The sequence below is a fragment of the Ornithorhynchus anatinus genome, chromosome 2 (assembly GCF_004115215.2).
Source record: "Ornithorhynchus anatinus isolate Pmale09 chromosome 2, mOrnAna1.pri.v4, whole genome shotgun sequence".
Taxonomy (NCBI): Eukaryota; Metazoa; Chordata; class Mammalia; order Monotremata; family Ornithorhynchidae; genus Ornithorhynchus; species Ornithorhynchus anatinus.
The window spans coordinates 4322392-4334981 of record NC_041729.1 but is presented as its reverse complement, the minus strand read 5'-3'; the positions used below and the strand labels follow the sequence as shown (position 1 = coordinate 4334981).

Sequence of the window (12590 nt, the reverse complement as noted above, 5' to 3'; positions counted from 1 at the left end):
GTCGAAGCCGCAGCGCGCGACCGCACGTGCGGCCTCCGACACGAACCCCCAACTGCTTTTGGGGGGAAAGGGAGTCCGGGGAGCCGTGGAGGCCGCGGCGCACGGTCGCACCTGCGGCCGCCCCTCGGACACGACCCCCCGTCCGCTTTCGGAGCGAAAGGGAGACGGGGGAGCCATCGAGGCCGAAGCACGCGGTCGTACCTGCGGCCTCCCGTCCTGACACGACCCCCTAACCGCTCTGGGAGGGAAAGGGAGTCCGGGGAGCCGTCGAAGCCACAGTGCGAGGTCGCTCGTGTGGCCGCCCCTCGAGGCCCTCCGGCCCATCCCACCCAGGGAGCGGATGAGCGGGTCCGGGACGCCGCCGGGAGCGTAGTAGGCGCCCGACACCTACGCCTTCGACGCCGGCCGGGGATATTATGGAAGAGGACCCCCGGGGCGTCCACCGGCTCCCATCCGACGCGATTTGGGGAGGGGGACCCGGGGTCCCCGAGGCGGGAGAGGGGCGGGGGACCCGCGGACATCACCCTGGCCGTTAACGGCCGGTCCCGGGCGGACACGAGGTAGGAGCGCGGCCGGACGTCCTCGGAGGGGGTGGGCGAGGACACCCCGGCCGTCCTCGTCCCCCGGGGGCCCGAGGGCAGCGCCGCCCACCCGGACACCACCGGCGGCAGCCCGAAGAGCGTCGGGGGTCCCCCGGCCCCCATGGGCTCCCTGGGCTCGTCCTGCGGCCGAGAGGCCCGGGGGGAAACCCAGCCCCCGGCCCGGCCCAACGGCCGTCGGGGGAGGGACCCCCAGCTGCAGGTGGACAGGTAGGACCCCCCTCCCCTCCCCCATCCCCTCGTCTCCATCCCCAGCGCTTAGAACAGTGCGGGAGGGAGCGCTTCCAAAACGCCCCCGTCTGAGGCTTTAACGTCAGCCTCCTCATCGCGAAAATGGGGGGGGGGGGGGTCAAGGCCCGGACCCCCCCACGTGGGACAGGCCTGGGATCCGCCCCGGCGCTCAGTACGGGGCCGGCTATGGAGCGAGCGCTTTAAGATAGGCCATTAGTATCGATATCATTATTATTCTCGTCTGGAAAATGAGGGGTGAAGACCGGGAGCCCCACGTGGGACAGCCTGATCGCTTTGGATCCGCCCCGGTGCTTAGTACAGGGCCGGCTATGGAGTGAGCGCTTTAAAATAGACCATTAGTATCGATATTATTATTATTGTTATTCTCATCTGGAAAATAGGGGGTGAAGACCGGGAGCCCCACGTGGGACAAGCCTGATCGCCTTGAATCCGCTCCGGCCCTTAGTACAGGGCCGGCTATGGAGAGGTCGCTTTAAAATATGCCATTGTTATTATTTATTATTATTCCCATCTGGAAAATGCGGGGTGAAGACCGGGAGCCCTACGTGGGGCAGCCTGATCACCTTGAATCCCCTCTGGTCCTTAGTACAGGGCCGGCTATGGAGTGAGCGCTTTAAAATAGGCCATTAGTGTCGATGTTATTATTATTAATGTTATTCTCATCTGGAAAATGGGGGGTGAAGACCGGTAGCCCTACGTGGGACAGGCTGATCGCCTTGGATCCTCCCCGGTGCTTAGTACAGGGCCGGCTACGGAGTGAGCGCTTTAAAATTGGCCATTAGTATCGATATTATTATTATTGTTATTCTCATCTGGAAAATAGGGGGTGAAGACCGGGAGCCCCACGTGGGACAAGCCTGATCGCCTTGAATCCGCTCCGGCCCTTAGTACAGGGCCGGCTATGGAGAGGTCGCTTTAAAATATGCCATTGTTATTATTTATTATTATTCTCATCTGGAAAATGAGGGGTGAAGACCGGGAGCCCTACGTGGGGCAGCCTGATCACCTTGGATCCACCCCGGCGCTTAGTACAGGGCCGGCTACGGAGTGAGCGCTTTAAAAATGCCATTATTGTCATTATTATTATTATTATTATCATTAGTCTCCTCATCTGGAAAAGAGGAGGTGAAGACTGGGAGCCCTTCACGGGGTTAGCCCGATTACCTTGGATCTGCCCTGGCGCGTAATACAGTGCTTGGCACATAATAAGCCCTTTAAAAATACCCTCGTCATTATTATCATCATTATTATTATTCTCATCTGGAAAATGGGGGGTGAAGACTGGGAGCCCCACGTGGGACGGACTGATCGCCTTGGATCTGCCCCGGCGCTTAGCACAGTGCTTAGCACAGAGTGAGGCCTTTAAAAATACCATCATCATCATTATTATTATTATTCTCCTCATCTGGAAAATGGAGGGTGAAGAGCTGGAGCCCCCACATGGGACAACCTGTTTACCTTGGATCCGCCCTTGCGCTCAGTAGAGTGCTTAGCACAGAATGAGCCCTTTAAAAATACCATTATTATTATTATCCTCCTCTGGAAAATGGGGATGGAGCCGGTGAGCCCCACTTGGGGCAGGGATTGGCTCCAACCCCTTTTGCTTAGCGCCCCTCCAGCGCTTAGTACAGTGCCTGGCACAAAGTAGTGCTTAACAAATACCATCATCATCATCATCATCATCATCATTATTATTATCTCCAGGGATCCCCGCCGTGTCCTTCTTGGGTGGAAGGCCCATTTTCTCCCTCCGTCGCGTTATCCGGGAGAAATCCTTCCCGAAAATAATCAGCCTGGCCCTGGCTAAGCGCTTACTAGAAGCAGCGTGGCCGACTGGATAGAGCGCGGGCTGGGGAGTCGGAGGACGTGGGTTCTGATGTTACCGCTTGTCTGCCGGATGATCTCAGGCAATGATGCCCCTTTACTTGGTTTGTTGGGTATAGAGCAATAATTTGATTTCTTTCTATTGCTGGCCTTGTTTTGGTGTCTGTCTCCCCCTCCCCTATAGACTGTAAGCCCAGGTGGGCAGGAATTGTCTCTCTTTATTGCTGAACTGCACTTTCCAAGCGCTTAGCACAGTGCTCTGCACACAGTAAGGGCTCTATAAATACGATTGATTGAATGAATGAACGAACGAATGAAGTCACTGCACTTCTCTGAACTTCAATTCCCTCACCTGTCAAACTGGGGTTCAATACCGGTCACCTCTCCTTAGACTGCGAGCCCTGTGTGGGACGGGGATTTACTTACCCCGGCCTTTCGAACAGTGCTAGGCACATGGAAATAGTAATATTAATAATGATATTTGTTAAGCGCTTATTCTGTCCCAAGCACTGTTCTAAGCGCCAGGGTAATATCATAATGATGGTATTTGTCAAGTGCTTCCTATGTCCCAAGCACTGTTCTAAGCGCTAAGTTCTAAGCGAGGTTGCTACCGGGTAATCGGGTTATATCCCACGTGGGGCTCACCGTCTTAATCTCCATTTCACAGATGAGATCACTGAAGTTCAGAGAATAATAATTCTGGTATTGGTTAAGCGCCTACTCGGTGCCAGGCACTGTACGAAGCGCTGGGGTGGGTACAAGCCAGTCGGGTTAGGCGCAGTCCCTGTCTCCCGTGGGGTTCATAGTCTCCATCCCCATTTTACAGATGAGGTCACTGAGGCCCAGAGAAGTGAAGGGAAGTGACTTGCCCAAGGTCACACGGTCCTCCAGCTCCCAGGCCCCTGGTCTCTCCACGCTGAAAGAGCGTGATCTGCCTTCCATATGGAACTGGTTGCAGCGCTTAGAGCGGTGCTTAACTCATAGTGTGCCTTTAAACACCATAATAATAATAATATTAATAATAATCAACATTCGCCCGCTGTGGCGAGAAGGAGGGAGGAACTGGGAAAGGAAGGAGGCGGGACTTTCCATGTAGCTGAGGAGGAAGGAACCCAGGCTGACTCTGGGATCAAACTCAGTTTCCCCCCGAACCTCTATGTGAGGTGGGGGGAACCCAGTTTCCACCCCTCCTGGCCCCCTTCCTCCTCCTCTCTGTCTCTTTCTAAATATATATATGTTAATATGTATTATATATAATATATTATATATAAATATAATATATATAAATATATATGTTGTTTGTTAAGCGCTTACTTTGTGCCAAGCACTGTTCTAAGCGCTGGGAGAGCTACAGGGTAATCAGGTTGTCCCACATGGGGCTGCCAGTCTTTAATCCCCATTTTCCAGATGAGGTCAATGAGGCATAAAAGAAGTGAAGTGGCTTGCCCAAAGTCACCCAGCTGACAAGTGGCGGAGCCGGGATAATAGCAATAGTAATGATAATAATGATGATACTGCTAAGTACTTACTATGTGCCAAGTACTGTTCTAAGCGCTGGGGTAGATACAAGGCAGTCAGGTTGTCCCACGTGGGGCTCACAGTCTTAATCCCCATTTTACAGATGAGCGAACTGAGGCACAGAGAAGTCAAGTGACTTGCCCAAAGTCACACAGCTGACAAGCGGTGGAGCTGGGATTAGAACCCATGCATTCTCTCCATCTGTAATCAAGTCTCCAGGAGGTTTCAGGGCCTTTGGCCAAGACCACTGGGAAAATGAGGTTCAAGTCGGGATTGATTATGAGAAATGAGGGTTTAGAACCGTACCCTGAATTAACTCCTTCACCCGGGCGAAGGGAGATGAGAGAGGGTCGCCAAAGCGCCACAGGAATTTTCAGGGATAAGCCCCTGTTGTGTCATAATAGTAATAATTAATAATGATGGTATTGGTCAATCGCACACTCTGTGCCAAGCACTATCCTAAGCACTGGGGAGGATACAGGGTCATAATAATAATAAATAATAATAATAGTTTGGTATTTGTTAAGTGCTTACTATGTGTCAGATGCTGGGTAGATATAAGGTAATCAGGTTGTCCCACGTGGGGCTCACGGTCTTCATCCCCATTTTCCAGATGAGGTCACTGAGGCACAGAGAAGTGAAGTGACTTTCCCACAGTCACCCAGCTGACAAGTGACAGAGCCAGGATTCGAACCCATGACCTCTGACCCCCCAAGCCCAGGCTCTGTCCACTCAGCCACGCTGGTGACATCCGAGTTACTGCCCAGATGCCCGTTTCTTCTGGGCCACGTCTGCGCTTGGATTGGCTCCTTTAATAATAATAATAATAATAATGTTGGTATTGGTTAAACGCTTACTGTGTGCAGAGCACTGTTCTAAGCGCTGGGGGAGATACAGGGTCATCGGGTTGTCCCACGTTTTATTTATTTGTTCTGTCGTCCGTCTCCCTCCCCTAGACTGTGAGCTTGTTGTGGGCAGGGAATATCACCGTTTATTGTCGTACTGTACTTTCCCAAGCGCTTTGAACAGTGCTCTGCACCCTATAGGTGCTTAATAAATGAGACTGAATGAAAAAATCGATGGACATAAGTATTGTGGGTCGGTAAAGAAGTACCGAAAGAGAGTAAAGAAGGGTAGAGAAGCGGTGTGGCTCAATGGAAAGAGCCTGGGCTTGAGTGGCAGAGGGTGTGGGTTCTAATCCCAGCTCCGCCACTCGCCTGCTGTGGGACCTTGGACAAGTCACTTCACTTCTCTGGGCCTCAGTTCCCTCATCTGGAAAATGGGGATTAAGAGTATGAGCCTCATAATAATAATAATAATGTTGGTATTTGTTAAGCGCTTACTATGTGCCGAGCACTGTTCTAAGCGCTGGGGTAGACACAGGGGAATCAAGTTGTCCCACGTGGGGTTCACAGTCTTAATCCCCATTTTACAGATGAGGTAACTGAGGCACCGAGAAGTTAAGTGACTTGCCCAAAGTCACACAGCTGACAAGTGGCCGAGCCGGGATTCGAACCCATGACCTCTGACTCCAAAGCCCGTGCTCTTTCCACTGAGCCACGCTGCTTCTCTCATGATTTACCTTTTATCTACCCCAGCACTTAAAAGAGTGCTTGGCACATAGTAAGCGCTTAACAAATACCATAATTATCATTATTATCATGTACGAAAATGTGGATATGCACACTCACTCTGAGACCTGCTGTGGCGGTTGTAGTTGGCCAGGTGGTCCCTCAGAACTGGGAAGTTTCGAGCCTGGGAATTGGAAATGTTCATTTTCCTCAGAGGAATTTATTAATTATTGTTATTAGGGTATTGGTTACCACATTAGTCCAAACTCCCGGACTACGAGCGTAGCTCCTACCCAGAAGGCCCCTGACATTTTCCAGAGGTCTTGCGAATCAGGAACCTTCTTCCCCCACCCCTGGAGTTGCTTCTCCAGGGACGCGGGTGGATTTAGGACGGAGAAGAAGCCTAAAGCGATGTGGCCTAGGGGACACAGCCCGGCCCTGGGAGTCGGGAGGACTTGGGTTCAGATCCGTCTGCCGTGTGACCGTGGGCAAGTCACTTTGCTTTTCTTGTGCCTCGGTGACCTCCTCTGTATAATGGGGATTAAGACCTTGAGCCCCACGTGGCCCAAGTGATTAACTTGTATCTACCCCAGCACTTAGTGTAGCTGCCTGGCATGAAGGGAGCGCTCAAAAATACCACAGACGAGTTTACAGACATTAATAGAAATAAATGATGTATATGAACATTCCAAGATGGAATCCTGGGCCGGACAGACCCTGGAACCAACATACCGTGCCTACCTTGCTCGTTGCCCCCCTTTATTTTTTTTTTTACGGTATTTGTTAGGTGCTTACTATGCGTCTACCCCAACTAAACACTGGGGTATATGCAATTTCAGTTCATTCACTCATTCAATCGTATTTATTAAGCGCTTACTGTGTGCAGAGCACTGTACTGAGCGCTTGGGAAAGAGCTACGCAACAATAAACGGTGACAATCCCTGCCCCCAATGATCTCAGTCTAGGTGTTAGGGGGAGACAGCAATAGAGATGAATAAAATTACAGATTTATACGTGAGTTAAAGAACATTTGCAACATAATATATACATATTTGTTGCTGAATTGTACCTTGCGAGCGCCTAATACAGTGCTCTGCACACAGTAAGCGCTCAATTAATACGATCGAATGAATGAATAAGTGCTGTGGAGCTGAAAGGGGGCAAGGTCCCTAATAATAATAATAATGATGATGATGATGGTATTTGTTAAGCGCTTACTATGTGTCAAGCACTGTTCTAAGCGCTGCGGTAGATACAGGGTCATTGGATTGGCCCACGTGGGGCTCACAGTCTTCCTCCCCATTTTACGGATGAGGTTACTGAGGCACAGAGAAGTGAAGCGACTTGCCCAAGGTCACAAAACAGACAAGCGACGGAGTCGGGATTAGAACCCAGGTCCTTCTGACTTCCAGGCCCGGGCTCTATCCACTAGGCCTCACTGCTCCCCCTGTCCCGCATGAGGCTCGCAGTCCAAGTAGGAGGGAAAACGGGGAACTGAGGCCCAGAGAAGTGAGGTGACTTGCCCGAGGTCACGCAGCAAGCAGCAGGCAGAGCCTGGACGAGAACCCGGGTCTTCCGACTCCCGTGCTCTTCCCACTAGGCCACGCTGCTTTTTCATTCAATCATATTTATTGAGCGCTTACTGTGTGGTGAGCACTGTACTGAGCGCTCGGGAGAGTCCAACGCCACAATAAGCAGACAAATTCCCTGCGCTGATGCTTCATCCCAGGGAGGCTGCTCATGGGAGATGGGAGCCTGACACGGGCTAGGCGATTTCAGGTCCGAGGGATAGCATAGAAATGGACAGGAGGCGTCATGATGATAATATAATAATAACGATGATGGCATTTACTAAGCTCTTCTTACAAGCAGAGTGTTGGGCTATGTATAATAATAATATGCATATTACATAGTAAGTGCTTAACAAATACCATTATTCTATAATTATTTAATACTTATAATTTAATTGAATTATAATTGCATTAAATAGAATTGGTTAATATATTTTATGTTGGTATTTAATATAAATGCAATTATTGAATATAATAATTATCTAATGATAATAATGATGGTATTTATAAAGTGCTTACTATGTGCCAAGCCCTGTTCTAAGCAGTGGGGAAGATACAGGGTCATCTGTCCCATGTTGGGCTCACAGTTTAAATCCCCATTTTACAGAAGGGGTGACTGAGGCCCGGAGAATAATAATAATAATGTTGGTATTTGTTAAGCGCTTACTATGTGCAGAGCACTGTTCTGAGCGCTAGGGTAGATACAGGGTAATCAGGTCGTCCTACGTGAGGCTCACAGTCTTCATCCCCATTTTCCAGATGAGAAGTGAAGTGACTTGCCCACGGTCCCACAGCTGACAAGTGGCCGAGCCGGGATTCAAACCCCTGACCTCTGACTCCCAAGCCCGGGCTCTTGCCACTGAGCCACGCTGCTTCTCCAAGTATACGGGTAGAACCTGTTATCCGACTGGACGCGATGCCTTCCCTACGCGGGGCTCGCGGGCTTGTGCCCATTTTCCAGCTGAGGAAACCGAGGTCCAGAGGAGGTTGTGACTCACCCAGGGCAACGGGGCAGTCCAGTGGTGGAGCTGGGACTAGGACCGGGGACTCCTGGCTTCCAGTCCCGAGGACATCCCAACAGGCCACAAGGTTATGGCTGACGTTATTATCATTATCGTCATTATGGTATCTGATTGGCGCTGGCTTATGCGTCAAGCACTGTTCTAAGCACTGGGGTCAGAGTCAATCAGGTTGGACCCATTCCCTGTCCCCCATGGGGCTCACAGTCCAAGGAGGAGGCCTTCCCGGACCGAGCCCCCCTTTTCCTCCGCTCCTCCTCCCCTCCCCAGCGCCCCGATTCCCTCCCTCTGCTCTACCCCCTTCCCCTCCCCACAGCAACTTGTGTCTACATATACCTATTTATTATTCTATAATACGTAGAATATAATAAATAATTTATAATGATAATAATAAATGATTTATGATAAATAAATAATACATCGAGAAGCAGCGTGGCTCAGTGAAAAGAGCACGGGCTTTGGAGTCAGGGCTCATGAGTTCGAATCCCAGCTCTGCCACGTGTCGGCTGTGTGACTGTGGGCGAGTCACTTAACTTCTCCGTGCCTCAGTTCCCTCATCTGTAAAATGGGGATGAAGACTGTGAGCCCCACGTGGGACGACCTGATTGCCCTGTGTCTACCCCAGCGCTTAGAACAGTGCTCTGCACATAGTGAGCGCTTAACAAATACCAACATTATTATTATTATTATTATTATTTATCTTTTTAATGATGCATATACGTCTATAATTCTATTTATATCGATGCTATTGATGCCTCCCTACTCGTTTTGTTTTGTTGTCTGTCTCCCCCCTTCTAGACTATGAACCCGTTGTCGAGTAGGGATTGTCCCCAACTGTTGCCCAGTTGTACTTTCCAAACGCTTAGTTCCAGTGTTCTGCACACAGTAAGCGCTCCGTAAATACGATCGATTGAATGAATGAATGATCAGGTGTTGAATCCCCATTTTACAGAGAGGAAACGGAGGCACGGAGACGTTTAAATGACCTGGCCGGGGTCCCGCGACAGGCAACTGGCAGAGTTGAGATTAGAACCCAGGCCCTTTGACTCAGCGTGGCCTAGTGGAAAGAGCGTGGGTGAGGGAGTCAGGACCTGGCTTCTCATCCTGGCTCTGCCGCTTGCCAGCGGTGCGGCCTTGGGCGAGTCATTTCACTTCCCTGTGCCTCAGTTCCCTCTTCTGCCAAATGGGCCCTCAATTACCTGTTCTCCCTCCTACATAGACTGTGAGTCCCATGCGGGACCTGATTATCTTGTGCCTACCCCAGCGCTGAGTACAGTGCCTGGCCCACAGTAAATGCTTAACCAACGCCACAATTAATTTCACTCCCTGTGAAATTTCATTCATTCATTCAATCGTATTTATTAAGCGCTTAATGTGTGCAGAGCACTTTACTAAGCGCTTGGGAGAGTACAATACAACAATAAACAGATACGTTCCCTGCCCACAGGGAGCTCACAGTCTTTCCACAAGGCCACGCTGTTCAAAATATCCTAAGGTCGACATGCTCCTTCCCGAGTCCAGCGGTGGTCTCAGCGGGGCTCTGGGTTCGAGCTGGGAGCCACGGGGAAGATTGATTTCTTCCCAGCGGGGATTGTCGGGGGGAATGTCGGATTTGGGGCCGTGCAGCGGACAAGCACTTGCTTTGTTTCGCTGTCCGTCTCCCCCTTTTAGGCCGTGGGCCCGTCTTTGGGCAGGGGTCATCTCCATCTGTTGCCAAATTGTGCATTCCAAGCGCTTAGTAGAGTGCTCTGTACACAGTAAGCGCTCAATAAATTCAGTTGAATGAATGAAAAACACTTTTGCCCATTCTGGTTCTCAGGGCCAGGCCGGGCAGGGGCTGGCGGGGGGAACGCCATGTTTGCTGGAAGCCTTGTCCATTCCACAGCGGGTGGAGCTGGAGAGATCTGGTCATTTGCCCAGAAGGGCTAAATCAGACAGGAAAATTCCAGGAAAATTCCACCTTATCGAAATGCAGCTCTGAGGCAGCAAATCTGGACTGGTGGAATGGAACGGAGAAATAATTGGGTGGGGGGAGAGGACTTAGAGAGATGGGAAGGGAGGGAGGGAGAGAACGAAGACAGAAAAGAGAAAGGAAGAAAGAAAAAAGGAAGAGAAGAGAAAGGAAGAGAGAAAGAAGAAACAGAAAAAAGGGGGCTGGGGGGGAGGATGAAAGGAAGAAAGAAAAAAAGAGAAGAGAAAGGAAGAGAGAAAAAAGAAACAGCAAAAAGGGGGCGGGGGGAGGATGAAAGGAAGAAAGAAAAAAGAAAGAGAAAAGAGAAAGGAAGAGAGAAAAAAGAAACAGAAAAAAGGGGGCGGGGGGGAGGATGAAAGGTAGAAAGAAAAAAAGAGAAGAGAAAGGAAGAGAGAAAAAAGAAACGGAAAAAATGGGGCGGGGGGGAGGATGAAAGGAAGAAAGAAAAAAAGAGAAGAGAAAGGAAGAGAGCAAAAAGAAACAAAAAAAGGGGGCGGGGCGGAGGATGAAAGGAAGGAATATTAATGCCTGCCTCCCCCTCTAGATCATAAGCCTATGGTAGACAGGGAATGTGTCTGTTGATTGTTGTATTAAGCACTTAGTACAGTGCTCTGCACACAGTAAGCGCTCAGTAAATAAGATTGAATGAACGAATGAATGGAGAGAGAGAGAGAAGTTGGGAGAGGAGAGCAAGAGAGAGTTGGGGAGGGATCGAGTCCGAGAAGAAAAAGAAAGAGATTCAAATCTTGTGACTGTCAGGGTTCATGATAATAATGATGGTATTTTATTAAGCACTTGCTATGTGCCAGGCACTGTACTAAACGCTGGGGTGGAAAAAAGCAAAACAGGTTCGACACAGTCCCTGTCCCATGTGGGGCCCACAGTCACAATCCCCATTTTCCAGAGGGGTAACTGAAGCCCAGAGAAGTGAAGTGACTTCCCGAGGTCACACAGCCGACAAGTGGCCGAGCCGGCATTAGAACCCAGGACTTTCCGACTCCCGGGCCCGAACTCTATCGACTCCGCCACGCTGTTTCTGTGACATTTTATTCCTCGGATTCCTTCTCTGCCCTCAGGTGGCTCGGGTTCCCCTCTCCCCATCCCCGCTCCCCCCAGTGGCTCTGGCTGGTGGGGATGGTTGGACTGGATCCCTCCCCGTATTGCTTGTATTCACCCTGGCGCTCAGTACAGTGCCTGGAACGTAGTAAACGCTTAACCAATACCGTTATTATTATTATTATTATAAATAGTAGAAGGATCCCGGATTGGACAAGAACTGGAACTAGGACCCTGTCGGGCCCTAAGCGCTTCACAAATACCATAATTATCATTATTATTATTATTACGTCTGCCTCTTAACACATAGTAACGCTTAACAAACACCATAATCATTATTATTATTATGTCTGCCTCTTGGCACCTAGTAAGCTCTTAAATACCATAATTATTATTATATCTGCCTCTCCCACTAGAATGTAAGCTCCGTGAGGAGAGGGAACCTACATACTAACTCCATCGTCCTCTCCCAAGTGCTCAGCACAGTGCTGTGCACCGAGTGGACTGTAAACTCCTTGAGGGGCAGGGAGCGGGCCTGTTAAATCTATTGTCCTCTCCCGAGTGCTTAGTCCAATGTGCCGCACAGAGTAGACCGCAGGTCCTTGAGGGCAGGGACTGTCTCTTAACTGTCTTGTCCTCTCCCGAGTGTTTAGTACAGTGTTCCGTCCAGAGTAGAGTTTAATTACCTTGAGGTGAGGGATCAGGTCTGTTAACTCCAATGTTCTCTCCCAAATGCTTAATCCAGCGCTTGGGAAAGTACAAGACTCATCCGTTCTCCAAGTTCCGCATGATCGTGCCTACACCATTCATTCAGTCGTATTTATCGAGCGCTTACTGTGTGCAGAGCGCTGTACTAAGCGCTTGGAATGGACGGTTCGGCAACGGGGACGATCTACCCAGGGCTCGGCAGAGGGGACGGCACAGAGTAAGCGCTCAAGGGAGATGACAGTTAATAAATCAATCAGAATTTTCCCAGCCTGGGTGGAAGCGGCGGGGCGTAGAGGATAGGGCCCGGGCCCGGGGGGGGTCCGAAGGACCTGGGTTCTAATCCCGGCTCCGCTACCCGTCCGCCGTGTGACCTCAGGCAAGTCGCTGTACTTCTCCGTGCCTCGGTTACCTCATCTGGAAAATGGGGAGTAAGACTGTGAGCCCCAGCTGGGACAGAGCTTGGGTCCAACCTGATGAGCTGGTATCTTAGAATAATAATA

The 12590-nt window shown here is 50.4% G+C and overlaps 1 protein-coding gene across 1 annotated transcript in view; it reads left to right on the top strand.

Moving 5' to 3' along the window:
• Positions 1–578: 578 nt before the first annotated feature.
• NOS1 (nitric oxide synthase 1) overlaps positions 579–12590 on the top strand; it is a 109875-nt gene continuing 97863 nt past the window's right edge. Inside the window, 1 exon segment of the mRNA XM_029057606.2 lies at positions 579–809. Within this exon segment, the coding sequence (XP_028913439.1) occupies positions 703–809 (107 nt within the window). The 5' untranslated portion in view covers positions 579–702.